Source organism: Leguminivora glycinivorella, chromosome 17 (assembly GCF_023078275.1).
Source record: "Leguminivora glycinivorella isolate SPB_JAAS2020 chromosome 17, LegGlyc_1.1, whole genome shotgun sequence".
Lineage (NCBI taxonomy): Eukaryota > Metazoa > Arthropoda > Insecta > Lepidoptera > Tortricidae > Leguminivora > Leguminivora glycinivorella.
This window is the reverse complement of record NC_062987.1, coordinates 20,390,469-20,406,130: the sequence shown is the minus strand read 5'-3', so window position 1 is coordinate 20,406,130 and position 15,662 is coordinate 20,390,469. Positions and strand designations below refer to the sequence as shown.

Here is a 15,662-nt window from a genome sequence, read left to right as displayed (position 1 = left end):
TTCTATGACAATTTGATATGTTTTCTCTGAAGAAGAACGACGTATTATTAAGCAATAATATAATTTATTGAAATTGATTTCCATAGAGTACCTAGTCTGTTCATATTCTTTGATGAATACTTTTGCATGTTAAATTGTATGTTGTTATTTAATGCATGTTAATTATAAGATGTAATGTTTTGAAAAGAAGTTGCCCGCCGAGTTTCTTGCCGGTCCCATAGTGGATACCCCCCTCCCAACTGAGGGGGACTGAAATCTTCTCGAGGCTGAGGCGTAGGGTTAGAGCCGGCGTAGCTTTATTTGACGTTCATATGCGCATTGTAATATGCCTACTTGAAAAATAAATATTTCATTTTCATTTCATTTCATTTTCATTTTCATTTTCATGATGAAAGTGACTTCATAAAATGAAAGTTATCTTTAATATTCTACCATATGTATTATTTTTTCAGTAGTGCAACATACAGCACTCTACATTGTTTATGAAACAAGAAATTTGTCAATTCATCCCGACTCGCGTTCTAATTTTTATAACAAAGGAAGTGTTTATCAAAATAAACCCGAGATATATTAGTTTTAATTAAAGTTAAGTTATAAAAGAACAAAATGAATATTACATCCGCCGCGGGGATTATATCCCTGCTCGACGAGCCGATGCCGGAGGTGAAAGAGTTCGCATTGAAAAGGTTGGACAACATCGTTGATGAATTTTGGCCCGAGATCTCCGAGTCCATTGAGAAGATTGAGATTCTTCACGAGGATAAAGTGTTTTCTCAGCACCAGCTAGCGGCTTTGGTAGCGAGTAAGGTGTATTATCACTTGGGAGCGTTTGAGGATTCACTGACGTACGCATTGGGGGCTGGAGATTTGTTTGATGTCAATGCACGGAATGAGTATGTGGATACGACGATCGCGAAGGCGATTGATTTTTACACACAGAAGAGGAAGGTTTTGTTCGTGGATAGTGGAGCGGAGCCCATCGATCCTCGGCTGGAGGCGATAGTGAACCGGATGTTCCAGCGATGTCTGGACGACGGGCAGTACAGGCAGGCCCTGGGTTTAGCCCTGGAGACAAGGCGGATGGACATCTTCGAGGAGTCTATCATGAAGTCTGATGACATTGCAGGTTTGTGTTTGTTATTCTAACTTGTGCATAGTGCATATTAACCAACAAGTACTAAAGAATTGTTTATGTGCATTGTTCGACGACAACAACGTATAAGGTACAGTCCACAACACATCTGTGTATACAGACAAAGTGCCTAAAATATGTATACACACCTTTATGTACAGGTAATAAAGTTCTGTATACATATTTTTGGCACTTTGTCTGTATACACAGCTGTGTTGTTGACTGTACAATCTGCAATTTTTTTTTTTCAGAAAATTGCACCTTACCCACCAACGTACAAGGTGCTATCTGCTACAAGAAAAAATCGCAGATTGCGCTTTGCACATTGTTGTTGTCATGTTTGTGTTTTGACTCCTTGTTATAAATAGACTGTGTTTGTTAGTCCTGCAAATTGTAATGGTTTAATTGAGCTGAAAGCAACAGCTATTGTTGCAACAGGGTTTATTATGTACAATAAAGTTATATGTTCAAATTTATTGACTGGTACCAGTTGAAATTATATTCAGGATCACTTTGATCCCTGTAGCCCTGTATAATGTTAACGAAGAAGATACTTGGGCATTGGCATTGATAGAAGATACTTGGGCATGCAGGCTGTAATGATTTAAAAAAAAATAGTTGTGGGTTCAACATTTTTGTAGCCCAATAAACCAAACCGTTTTGTGCCTCATGTGCTGTATCCGTTTCATTTCCAATTGTAAGTAAATTGAAGATTAGAACTTTTATTAACCCCCTTATTCATAAACATTCACTAAAGTTAATTTTTATTAAGCAGAAGCGTCTGCTAACGATTCTAAATATTCAAGACTTGCGAAGTCCGGCATGGCTTCCGTAGCTCAATTGGTAAGAGCATTGCACGGATTGCAAAAAGGATGCGGGTTCAAGTCCCGCCGGAAGCGTAAATTTTTCCATTTTTTCCTTTAATATAAAAATATTCACTAAAGTTATCAAGCCGATAAAGTTTGTTTGTCCCTTTCTATCACACCAATATGTTGGAAAAGGACAAATTAACTTTATCGGCTTGATAACTTTAGTGTACGTTTATGGATAAGGGGGTTAGAATGTATAAAAAACTCAAAGCTGAATGTATAGAAAAATGCAAACTCATGTATTTAAATATGTTGTCATTATTTTTTCTCTTTTTCCAGGCATGCTCCAGTACGCCTTCCAAGTGGCAATGAGTCTCCTTCAAAACAAAGGGTTCCGCAGCACAGTGCTTCGCTCCCTCGTTGGTCTCTACAGAGGTCTAAACATCCCCGACTATGTCAATATGTGTCAATGCCTTATATTCCTCGAAGACCCCCTCTCCGTAGCTGAAATCCTAGACAAATTAACACACGGTCCCACAGAGTCAGTTCTTATGGCATATCAAATAGCTTTTGATTTGTACGATTCAGCTACACAACAGTTCTTAGGTAGGGTTTTACAGGCCTTAAGAAGTACAGCTCCTATCCCCAGCGCTCTAGGAGGTAAGCCGCAGCCACAAGGTGGACCTTTCCCTGAGGCTTCCACAGCCATGGAAGTCGACACACCAGCTGAAGAGTCTAAAAAACCAGTTAGGGATATTGAAAGCTTGAATGATGAGGAAAAAGAACATCAAAGGAGGGTAGAAAAACTCATTTCTATACTTGGAGGTGATGTCTCCATCGGTTTACAACTACAGTTTTTAATCAGGTCCAATCATGCTGATATGCTTATATTGAAGAACACAAAAGATGCCATCAGAGTCTCCATTTGCCACACTGCCACAGTTATCGCTAATGCTTTCATGCATGCTGGTACAACTAGCGATCAATTCCTACGGGATAACCTTGAATGGTTAGCGAGAGCTACAAACTGGGCTAAATTAACAGTTACAGCTTCCCTCGGAGTCATTCATAGAGGTCACGAAGGAGAATCCTTAGCACTCATGCAATCTTACCTTCCTAAAGAGGCTGGGCCGTCTTCCGGGTACTCTGAAGGTGGTGGCTTGTATGCCCTCGGTTTAATCCACGCAAACCACGGCGCGAACATCATTGATTATCTTTTAACACAGTTAAAAGATGCACAGAATGAAATGGTGCGCCACGGTGGATGCCTCGGTTTAGGTTTGGCTGCGATGGGAAGTCATAGGCAGGATGTCTATGAGCAGCTGAAGTTCAATCTGTATCAAGATGATGCCGTTACGGGCGAAGCCGCCGGTATCGCCATGGGTATGGTCATGCTTGGGTCAAGAAATGCTGCAGCCATTGAGGATATGGTGGCTTATGCTCAGGAAACTCAGCATGAGAAGATTCTGCGCGGTCTGGCTGTAGGTATCGCCTTCACCATGTATGGACGACTTGAAGAGGCTGATGCGTTAGTGCAACAGCTGTTAAGAGATAAAGATCCTCTGCTTCGTCGTGCCGGGTGCTACACGATCGCGACCGCCTACTGCGGGACTGGTAACAACGACTCCATCAGGACTCTCCTCCACGTGGCTGTCTCGGACGTGAACGATGACGTGCGCCGCGCCGCCGTCACAGCCCTCGGCTTCTTACTCTTCAGGACTCCCGAGCAATGTCCTTCAGTGGTCTCTCTTCTGGCAGAGTCCTACAACCCCCACGTGCGCTACGGAGCGGCGATGGCGCTCGGCATCGCCTGCGCCGGCACCGGCAACCGCGAGGCCATCGGCCTCCTCGAGCCGATGGTCAAGTTCGACCCCGTGAACTTCGTCCGGCAGGGCGCCCTCATCGCGTCCGCCATGATCCTCATCCAGCAGACCGAGGCGCTCTGCCCGAAGGTCACCTACTTCAGGCAGCTGTACGCGCAGGTCATCTCCAACAAGCACGAGGACGTGATGGCCAAGTTCGGCGCGATCCTCGCGCAGGGCATCATCGACGCCGGCGGCCGCAACATGACCGTCTCCCTCCAGAACCGCACGGGCCACATGAACATGCTAGCCGTCGTCGGCATGCTGGTCTTCACGCAGTACTGGTACTGGTTCCCGCTCGCGCACTGCCTGTCTCTGGCCTTCACGCCCACCTGCCTGATCGCGCTCAATTCCGATCTGAAAATGCCGCAGATGGACATCAAATCGAACTCGAAGCCGTCTCTGTACGCGTACCCAGCGCCGCTGGAGGAGAAGAAACGCGAGGAGCGCGAGCGCGTCACCACCGCCGTGCTCAGCATCGCGGCGGCGCGAGCGCGGCGCCGCGCGCACGGCGGCGACTCCGCCAGCGCCTCCAGCAGCGGCACCTCCTCCACCTTGAAGATGGAAGTCGACGAGGAGGAAAAAAAGTCCTCGTCCAAGTCCCCGAACCCGAACATAACCGTCCACGTGGTCAAGAACGAGAAGGACTCCTCCGCTTCGAAGGAGACGAAGAAAGACGAAAAAGAAGACGAGAAGGAGACCAAGGAGAAGAAGGAGCCGGAACCGACCTTCGAGATCCTAAACAACCCCGCGCGGATCATGCGGCAGCAGCTCAAGAACATCTCCATAGTCGAGGGCTCCGGGTTCACCCCGCTCAAGGACATAAGCATCGGTGGCATCGTCATGCTCAACCATTCCGGTGAGGGAGAGCAGGTCCTGGTCGAACCCGTGGCCGCCTTCGGCCCCAAGACAGAGGAGGAAAAAGAACCCGAACCCCCGGAACCTTTTGAGTACTTGGACGACTGATATACTCTCTTCGATTAATGTTCTAATATTAGTAAATAGGACTATTATGAATCACTGTGAAATGTATTGAAAAGTTATGATGCTAATATAGAATTGTGCAAGTACACCTTTATTAACTAAAATTATTGTGATTCCGTGAATTAAAAATTATAACTTTCACCGTTTGTTTGTTTCACTCCTCATAGTCATGCTCATGATTTGAGCGCTGCGCAACTTAGCAAGCGAGATGTTATCTTCAAATTCAAAATGTTCAAAACTATATTCACACATTAATTGTTAGGGTCGGTACAGACTGCAACATATTTAAAATTGCAAACGGGACTTAAATAATTATGTTTTTAACACTAACCTCAGACGTTTCAAGGACCGCATTGTCCCCGTGGTCTCGGAGTCTGCTCGGAGAGCAGTGTTAAAAACTTTGCAATAAAATTTTAAATATGTGTAAATCAGTGAGACTGCAACGTATACGAAAATTGCACGCTGCACTGTTGTCGCACTTTTCATGCAAGTTGGCATGCAATCCAATATGCATCGGCCCTTAAAGTTAGGTGAAAATTTTATGCCAAATAATAGGAAATATAAGCGGCGTGCAGCAGTGGCACGGTCACAAGTTTTATAAGTATTTTTTTGACTTATGGCGACAACGATGAAGTTCAACGAGTTGTTTCTGGCAAAAGAGTTTGCCCACTCGCTTCGCTACCGCCGCCGCAAAGTCAACTCTATGTGGTTTTAAATCCCGCGCTTTACCTACCGGCAAGGTCGCTTTGCCAGACTATACACGAAACACCATAATAAGATGCAACTGCTTTTTACGTGTCTTGAACAAGTTCCAAACTTTGGTTTGACATTCCGAACTGTCATTACTGTCATATCTTATATGGCGGTCTAGCCTATCGTTGGGTCAGGGTCGTAGGTTATAAATAAAACGTGGAGCGATCATTCTAATCAAAGCCGATTACCGACACGTATAAAAGAATAATCTGTTTGCAGACAAATAATCACAATGAATTGGGATCTGGAGTACGGAGAATTATCGAAGGATAAAGACTTCGTTAATAACTGCGAAGACCTCAAGCAAAATTTGATAGAGGTGCAAGGAGTTTTAGATCAGCTGCTGCCGCTAAAAGAGCATTATGACAAGCTGACCTTGCCTGCACAGATCGAGCTAGATTTATTCCTCGCGTTCACACTAAATTCTCTTCACTGGATTCATTTGAGAATACAAGGCGTCGACCCAATGAAGCATCCAATCAGAGATGAGTTGCAAAGAATAAAAGCTACAATGGTTAAGTGGCAGGAAGTAAAAGATCGAGATAAACGACCTACTGTGGACTTAGAAGCAGCTAAAAGGTTTGTCAGAAGCGGTCTCTATGATCCTTACAGAGCGACGGGACAGCCACTAAATAAAAAGATAAAATTCGACGATTAAATTGTAAGTAGGCTCCTAATATGTAAGACTGAGTGTTGATTATTGATTTATAAGTCTAGTCCTAAGTTTCTGATAATGGTTATTTAATTTTAGGGAATGCACTATTGAACTCTTAAACCATGTTTTGTGTTGTGTTATGGCATTTAGTTTTGTGGTTTGGAAAAGGTAGCATGATCTATGTGTAGAATGTGAAATATTAATGAATATTTTCTATAAAAGTTCAATGGAAGACAGTTCACACCTGTGCCGGTTTACACGACCATAGTGATGCAGAAAACAATCTCTTTTTATTAATGTACAATTTTACCAATATTCATGTAACTTGTTTTGACAAAAGAAAAATTGGTCACTTACTTTTGTTGAACTATTGGTCACATATACAAATTTTTCACTCAAAATGAAGGTGTGATTAACTGCTTTACATTGGTAGGTGAACCTAGTGTTTAATAGTGATGAAGAATACCTTTAATGACATTTTCGAAGAAGTTCTATGACATATAGTGTAATTAGAAATGGTTTTATATATAAATTCAAGATATGAAGCCATTTTATATCATAGTAAGAAACCAATTTTATTATACTGTTATCATAATATTCATAATCTACTGTACATAATTTACTCTTATGGTTTGACTCATTAAATGGATTGTATTGTATTGTGTAAAAGTTTGAAGTACCTTTGATCTGATGATAATATAGAAATGTCACCGTTGCTTCACAACCTCTGAATACTCTGTGTAATGTCAGTATCAACGTTGGTATTCAACACGTCTGCATTTCTATTTACTGTTCAACCCAATTAAGAAATTGTTAAAGCATAGATTAAATTACTCTGATTAAATAAGAAATTGTCAGGGTTCGAAAGGATAATTATCAACGATAATTATCACGATAATTATCACGATAATTATCGTGATAATAACAGGTGGATAATTATCAATTGATAATAACAAAAAATTGCGTCTGTGAAATAAACTATATTCTAAGTATCCAAACGTGTATTTCTGCGCTTGTTGCGTCTATCCGAACGCACGTCTAGCCGCGACACGGGGATTCCCCCAATTCACAAAAAATGTCAGTTGGTGTTATGTAAAGTCAAGTGAACTCGAATGTCATTGGTTTATTAAGTTAAATATTGTTTAGTGTGTTGAATTTGAACAATGCCGCGCGAGAAAGATCCAGTGTGGTCATTCTTTAGTTGCACGAAGACAAAAAATACTGGGTTATGGGCTCGGTGCAAAAAATGTGACAAAGAGATGCAAGGAATACTAAATAGAATGAAATCTCACGTAAAAGTATGTCAGCCGCAAGTACACATAGCAGAACCAGATCCACAGCCATCATTGCCATCAACCAGTTCCAGTTCAGTTCAGTCTCAGTCACATCTGACTGGGCAAAACACAGGTTTGGCATTTCATGTTTCTTTATGAACAGTTATATTTACAATCATAAATTATAATAATTAATCTCAAATTGTTGATACACGAGAACGAGAACAAAGATCAGTTTATTAAGTCAGTTCAAAGCTCACACGCAGACGCAATAAGAGGCCAGTAGTTTCAAGCAGCAGCAGCGCGACTCCGCGCGGCAATTTCAAATTCTAGTACCTAAATAAATTTGTATTTTGTATCGCTAATAAGAGTGATAAGAGTAATAAGACTTGTACGCGCGACGGGTCGCGTGATTATGTGAAATAACTGTCTCTAAGTAACCTCAACCTCAGTTTTTTTTTAAGAATACCTAAATAAATTAGTTTTTTTTTTGTTTAGGCAAAACAATAGAAGCTAGTGAAGAAACTGGAAGTAGCCGAAAGCAGTTATCTACACAATCGAAAATACTATGTCTTAAAAATTCCGAAGTCATAACAACAACCAAGGAATATAAGCAAAAAATTGATATGCAGGTCGGAAAATACTTTTACGCGACTAACACTCCATTCAATCATGTTGAACACGAAGAGTTTAAAAAATTATGCGCCCTTTTACGTCCTGGGTATAGACCTCCATCAGCATATGAAATAGGCAATCCCATATTAGAAAAAAATTATGCTGAGACAATGACTATATGTAAAGAAAAACTTACGAATCAAACAGTTTGCATGTCTCAGGATGGCTGGAGCAATGTTCATACTGAACCTCTGGTTTGCAGCAACATTGTTACTGCTCAAGGCGACTCAATTTTTGTTGATTGTGCGGATACAAAAGAAAATCCACACACAGCTCTTAATTTGAAGGACATCGCACTAAAATCAATCGCTAAAGCTAAGCAGGAATTAGGCGTTACTGTTAGAAGTTTTGTCACAGACAGTGCTGCTAATGAGCGATTAATGCGGAGTCATCTTGAGAAAACTGAAGACGTGGACATAATACAATATGGATGTTCAGCTCACATCTTAAATCTACTGGCTAAAGATTTGGAGATCCCTGCCGTTACCGCATCGATAATGAAAGTAATAAAATACTTTCGCAACCATCACATTCCAGCAGCTCTATACAAACAAGCAGGTGGTAAAAAGTTAGTCCTCCCTCTAGAAGTACGTTGGAACACGATGAACGACGCTATTCGCTCGTATCTGGATAACAGAGGAATTTTAGTTCAAGTTAGCCAAGACCATAAAGACAAAATCGATAGGGAGGTTATAAAAATTGTGAATGACTGTCAGATTACAATGAATGCTGTAGATTTCCTTAAAACATTGTCACCCATTGCAACAGCTCTCGACAGGATGCAACGTAATACTACCACAATAGCTATAGCTGTTGAAATATGGAATAAACTCGAGTTTGACCTGTTGGGTAACAGTGCATACCAAAATGCAAAAACAAAGAAAATCTTTTTGAGTCGTAGAGCAATGGCACTGCAAGGCTTACATTACGCTGTAAATATGGTAGATCATAGGTTCCTTGGTCGAAACCTAAACAATGAACAGAAAAAACAAGCGTATAACTTCATAACTGCTGGAGAAGTTGATGAAAACTTTGCTCCTTTCATAATGGCACTAACAGCAAAAGCTTACCCTTTTCCCAAATTCATGTTTGGCGAAACGTTCAAGAACACCTGCCCTATTTTGTGGTGGACTTCCGTGACTCTAGAAGATGAAGAGAGATGGCCACAAAAAGAAAAGTTCGTAAAGTTTTGTGAACAGTTATTAACCGCAATAGCTTCAACTGCACCATTAGAGAGATGTTTTTCATCATTTGGGCTAGTGCAGTCAAAGCTAAGAAACAGACTGGGCAATGAAAAGGCTGCAAAGCTGGTATTCTTGTTTAAATATTATAACCAAGAGGATAAAACCAAGAAGCAAGATCTTAGTTGGATTTTAGAGGAACAAATAAGTTCTACTGAAGCTGTAGCAACGACAATGCCAATGGAAATAGAATCACCATCGGATGAAGATATTCCTTTGGCTTCTTTGGTCAAGTAATTTATGTTCAAATCTGACGAACACAGATTTTCATTAAATCTACTGTTAATTATTAGTGTTGATTTCTGTAGTATGTTATGTAAGAAAAATTAACAATTTTTTGTTTTTAAACAATAAACCACTGATATTTCTTCTGAAACAATTTTACAAATGATCTTTTAATACTGGTGATAATAATCGATAATTATCCGATAATTATCGGATAATTATCGGATAATTATCCGATAATTATCACGGGTCGTTATTATCTTGATAATTTCGAACCCTGGAAATTGTGGCAAATTAATTCTTCCCTCCTTAATGACACTTAGAATATCCATGTTCTTAGATGTTTTTAATTTTTTTTATTAAAAAGGTGCATAACCAAATGGGTTATTAACAGTGATCGGAACTATGGGAGTAAATCTTTAACAAAACCTTAGAGCTGACATAAATTTAAAATAAAACTAAGATTATTATTTTCAGATCAGTGTTAAATTTGATTATATACCTAAATCCAAGATTTCCAATAGGTACATTACTACAAGGATATTAATATTTTCATCTGTAAGTACTCTAAAATGTCCACTTAGCAAGTTTTGTTAAAGTTTTACTCCCATAGTTCTGATCACTAGTTATTAATCTATGCGTAACAATTTCCTGATTAGGTATAAGTGCGTTTTCACATTATCCAATCCGATATTGGATGGCCAATATCCCATACATTACAGGCGCCATCTTGGATTTTTGCATTGAAAACGGACTGAGGGTACATAGAAATGCCCACATAAAATGTTTACTGTTAACTAAAACATAGTAGACTTAATTAAATAGGTACACATAGCTGTTTGTTGTCAGCTTACATCAGACTGCTCATGACTTGCATGTTAAAAAGCAATTCAGAACAGTCTGGAGTATGCAAACTTTGTAACAACTAATTAAGAAATAACATTTTCACCACACCAACTGGTAAAGGCTTTCTTTGCTATTCGAAAACGGATAGCAAAATTGCATTTTATTCACAAGGGGGCAAAGTAATTTCATACAAATTTTAACTCGATGTCTTAATCTGGCTGCTAGATTTTACCTATAAATGATTATTTTGAATCATAAATATTGAATAAATTGATGGATTTGATTTATTTTGATGTTTTATAATCATTATTTTGTTCGTGTTGGTGTGGTGAAAAATTTTGTGTTTCACTTGGTGACTCGCTACGCTCGCGGTTCAATATTGGAATCTTTCGCTTGCTCAGGTATCAATATTGGCACATGCGGTTAAACAACTACTTTGCCCCCTTGTAAAACAAATAACTATTGTGTTCTCCCTCAAGTATTATTTTACCAACAACATTGTTATGTACATTTTATTTTCAATATATTTACCAATTTAGTGTAATTCCTTATTGCAATAAAACATGTTTTTATAGTGTAAGAACATTTTTATTCAAACAACATTTATATCTGATCAAAAATTATTTCAATAATAGGAATGTATCATGACAAGCAATGGCTAAAAATATAATAAATACGATCAAAGAATGTTCAGTTTCCTAAGTGACCGGCCACACCAGAGCGTCGCGTGTCTCGGGGCGCGCAACGGGCGTCCGCGCCACGCCGCTTCAGTGTAATTCAAAAAACGTCTCCTCAGTAAATTTTGTATAGGAAAGACGTAAGACGCGCCCCAGGTGGCGTGGCGGCGGCGGGGCGCGCGCCGCGCCGCTTGGCGGCGCGCCTTACGTCCTTCCTATACAAAATGTACTGAGGAGACGCTTTTTGAATTACACTCAGGTGGCGTGGCGCGGACGCCCTTTGCGCGCCCCGAGACACGCGACGCATAAGTGGGAACGCTGCCTAATAATACCCTTAACACCTTCAAGCAAAATATAAATTATTAAATTAAAAATAAATACAACATTAAGTATGTACTCCTTGAACAGAAGACAAGTCATTTTGATCAATGTTTGATATCAATACGAGTCAAATGGCACATAATAACAACCAACTTATAAAATGTAAGTCACATGATGTCTCTGTTAAAATTAAGTAAAGCATAAAAGCAAAAACTGCAAAATTCACTTCTCTATCTGAAGTACCAATCCAGCGGCAGATATGTTATCTCCGGCACCGGCTGTCAACTGTGCTTCTGTGCATATCAAAACTGGCGCTACACATATCTCAACTTGATCACCCTCAAGTGTCTCCTCCCAACAAGCCACTGGATTGGTCGGTTCTATGACAACCCTGCCCCTGCTATTATTATCATGAGCTGTGCTCGTAGCAAAACTATCATCCAGCAACAACTTGGATTTTTCTAGCATGATATTTTGAGCGTCACACACGTATCTATGCGCAGTCAGGGACGCTTTTGCTGTGGCTGCGGCGGTCCTTTTCCAAGAGGAATCTTTCACTGTCAAGATGGCCTGATAGGCTAAAGTGTGTACATGTATTCGAGTTAGTTTTCTGTTGCTGTTGTGCTCCTGATTTTTCTGTCTTATCATTTGGAATGTTTTTCTCATTTGGTCCAATGCTGTGGCTACTCTTGGATTGGAGTCAGCAGCGTAACTGACGTTACCGTATAAGAGTAAGTTATGTATATTAGTCAGTTCCTGTTCATTCATTCCCATGGAGTCCACGTAAGGCAGGACTTTGGACTTGAGGTGTAGAAGCAGTTCGAGATCCACGTAACTGGCCATTTCGAAGTGGGTGAGGGTCTGAGCGGGCTGTGACAGGATTTGTTTTTTGACTAGTTCCAGTCTATCAGCCCTGAGATCTGTAAAATATGTTAAAATATATGATTAATTTCACTAAATAATATGAGTAGCCTAGCTTGGAACTATTCTCATGTAGTCAAAATGTGCCATAATTGTATTAAATGTGTAAAACCTTAACAAAAGACTCGGCAGTTGTTTGTGTGTAATTTGTTTACTCAGGTGAATTGAAAGTACCTGAAGTACTCATGCTAGATTATATGATAACAACAGAGATAACAAAATGGAATATGAGAAATATCCAACACAGTTTTTACACTGAGAAATAAAATATTGGTTATGAAACTGAATACAGATTATGTAGAAGAATTTTGTATTTTCGTTTTTTTGAAAAATTGAAATAATTACATATACAATAGAAAAATGATACCCAGGCTTAATTACAAAATTAGGTAACATGTTATACCTTGAGTGTCAGTTTTTTTGAAAGGAAAGTTATCCATCATCTGAAGCCCACTGATAACGAGCAAATCAGGTGTGAATTGTGGCAGATGCTCCGTAAACTTCTCCAAAGAGCTCAAAAGCGGGTTGTTCTCATCATTATGGAGAATATACCGATTGGCTCTGGGGGCTTTAAGATCTCCAAAATTTGCATCAGCCTTATACTCAAGAATCATATGTATATCGTCTTTTACTTCCTCATTTCCTTCGGCACCAACTATTTTTATTTCTTTTGGAATGTATGATTTGAGTTTGGAACTCATTTTGCCGGCCAGGAGCACCTTCCAGCCTTCTGTGTGGAATCGCTTGGCCATGAGTGGAGCATTGCCACCGATCGACCATCGAGAGTCTGACAGCTTTAAAGCTTTTTCAACTAGGTCATCATAGAGCTTTCCATTGGAAACAAATCGCCTGGAAAACAAAGGTTAATTCATTAAAACAGGTGTTTCATTTAGATGTCAGATAAACGAGGAATATTTATTAGATTATTTTATGAATTGTGTTTAATCACTGAAAAGATGAACAAAAAACGAAATATCCTGACCTGTGGTCAAGTTTTCGTGAAACTAATTAGTATTTGAAATCAAATTCTAAAATATTACCCGCTTATATATCTGAAATTGACTATGTACTTACTACTACACTGTAAAAATAGTGATAAAGTAACAATATGTCAACTATATATTAAAATGATAAAAATCAATGAATATAGAAGAGCACGCGACATACAATATGTTAATTGCACGAAGGTCATATTTAAAATTCATGTTATTCGACTTACTCGGCCGCCGCACCGTGCTTGAAAAAATAAGCGAAACTTTTGATCAACTCATCGTTGTTCCGGATCTCACTGTGGTGTTCCGGCTCCCCGTTTAACTCTCTATGGTCCAACAGCAGTGTCGCATTCACAAATAAGTCGTGGCAAGCCCCGTACCCAAGAGCGACTCTTGGCTGAAAACTTCCAAGCCCCACTCTATTCTGGCTTTCGAGTATCAACAACTGTTCTCTCATAGGGTGCAGACGCTCATCCCCCATATCATTCTTACGGTAATACATCGCATATAGCACAATACAGAAGGACACAACAGAGCCCAATTTGATCGGCGTACCAGCCATCTTCATGTATAAATACATGCACGTTTCAATTTAAACTGGAATGTATGAGTGATTAGTTTAATGATCCACGTCACCTCATTTTATGGCCCAGTGTTTAATATTTTATTAGTTCTGTGATAAGGAATTAGACGACCTATTTAAATATCGGTCGAGTGGCGTACCACCTCGGCAAAACTTAAATTGACACTGACAAGTCTATCACTGACACATGACGTTAGTTGTCATTGTTGGACGTTTCGTTTTACTCAAAATATATTTGTCAGAAAATATAAGAAAAAACATAAATACAAAGAGTACGTAATAATCTTCACTTTAACCGTCTTAGGAATTTGTCTTCACCCATAATCGGTTGCTGCAGTACTAGACATGACTGCATTCCACTGTCACGCTTGCATAGATAACACTCTTACCTAGTGACTATTATTTTAAGTATAAAGTATTATTTTAGGAACTATTTAATTCACCAACAAAGAAATTCACAAAGAAATTTGGATCTTATAGTGAGTACTGCTGAGTAGGTAAAGTGGTTATACCTACCTACCAAGTTAACAGAATGATGGCCACTTACAGAAGATGTAAGAAGGGCTGAAATGATGATGATGATGACCTACCTACTACAATAAAACAACAACTACGGTAATACCATATATCGGCCTTAAAAAGTTATGTACGTATTTACATAAATAGATTGATTCGTTCTACTGTAATTAACACAAAATGTCTTTAAATTCGATATCCACACTTCATTACCTTCAATAATATAACTTAAGGTACAAGATCGAAACTAAAAGATTTCTTAAAGTATTCCACATTATTTCAAGATACATAAATATAAATAAGTGTGCAATTTTCGCGGGGCGTCGGATGTTGACCCGCGCATGGCGCGCATCCGCGATCCATTACCTGTCCCAAAAAATTATTATTTTCGAGTCTTCTTTTTATTGGGTTCTTTTATTATAATTGAACAAAGTAAGTAACTGCATTGTCGTGGTTTCTTTAAAAACTAGCGCCTTAACAGGCATTGCCTTCTAAAAGTTGTTAGGAGAAGACTGCCGGTCACTTATGAGCGAGACTTACGAGCGGCATAAATATGTGGTCTACTAGAAGAAAGGCCTATGCTCAGCAGCGGGCGATAAAGACCTGAGATGACTATGAGTAGGTTGAGAAGCGTGTTGCTGAAAAGATAGTCATATTAATATATGTAATAGGTATGCGTGCATGTGCAATCTTTGAAGTTGGTACGGAGAGAACATGCACCTATTGCCGGCGGGGCAACGCATAGTGTGAATTCCCGAAATCCTGCCAAAAACGAACGTTAGAAATGTCGGAAGTTTCGGAACGTTAGAAATGTCTGAAGGAGGTTTAATCCACGAGAGCGGACATACCCACTTGGCCCTCTTGCCTACCTCTTGCTTACCTAATATTGAACATCCGCAGAACTTTTTTTTCAACTCACTTTACACGACTACCGAATTATAAAAATCAAATTGTCCCTTGTATTCCTTAGCACATAATACATATTAATTAGTACAGTCCTTAGTAAAGCCGAATGTTAGAACTTACCGTCGCTTTGCCTGCATGTTCGATTAAAATTTAAATACCATCCTGAGGAACCCTAACCGTTATCCACAGTCCACATATACCTACATCTTACCTAGCAGCATCGCACGACCGCGAATCTTTCGAAAGCCAAAAAATACCTCCCAAAAAGGTAGTACGGCCGTCGACCTCCA

General features: G+C 39.7%; 3 protein-coding genes across 3 annotated transcripts; 2 read left to right on the top strand and 1 right to left on the bottom strand.

The window, feature by feature from the left end:
* The first annotated feature begins 499 nt into the window (after positions 1-499).
* Positions 500-4,928, top strand: LOC125235105 (26S proteasome non-ATPase regulatory subunit 1). Its single transcript, XM_048141539.1, has 2 exons — positions 500-1,126; positions 2,281-4,928. Exons 1-2 carry the CDS (start codon positions 607-609, stop codon positions 4,767-4,769), a joined length of 3,009 nt encoding a protein of 1,002 aa, XP_047997496.1. The 5' UTR covers positions 500-606; the 3' UTR covers positions 4,770-4,928.
* Positions 4,929-5,076: 148 nt separating this feature from the next.
* Positions 5,077-6,954, top strand: LOC125235108 (nuclear nucleic acid-binding protein C1D-like). The gene has a single exon (XM_048141541.1). The coding sequence runs from the start codon at positions 5,773-5,775 to the stop codon at positions 6,196-6,198; it is 426 nt and encodes a 141-aa protein (XP_047997498.1). The 5' UTR covers positions 5,077-5,772; the 3' UTR covers positions 6,199-6,954.
* A 4,506-nt stretch (positions 6,955-11,460) lies between these two features.
* On the bottom strand, positions 11,461-14,112 carry LOC125235107 (ADP-dependent glucokinase). Its single transcript, XM_048141540.1, has 3 exons — positions 13,595-14,112; positions 12,779-13,224; positions 11,461-12,374 (listed from the first exon to the last, which is right to left on the bottom strand). The coding sequence occupies exons 1-3, from the start codon at positions 13,945-13,947 to the stop codon at positions 11,677-11,679; spliced, it is 1,497 nt and encodes a 498-aa protein (XP_047997497.1). The 5' UTR covers positions 13,948-14,112; the 3' UTR covers positions 11,461-11,676.
* Between the last annotated feature and the right edge of the window lie 1,550 nt (positions 14,113-15,662).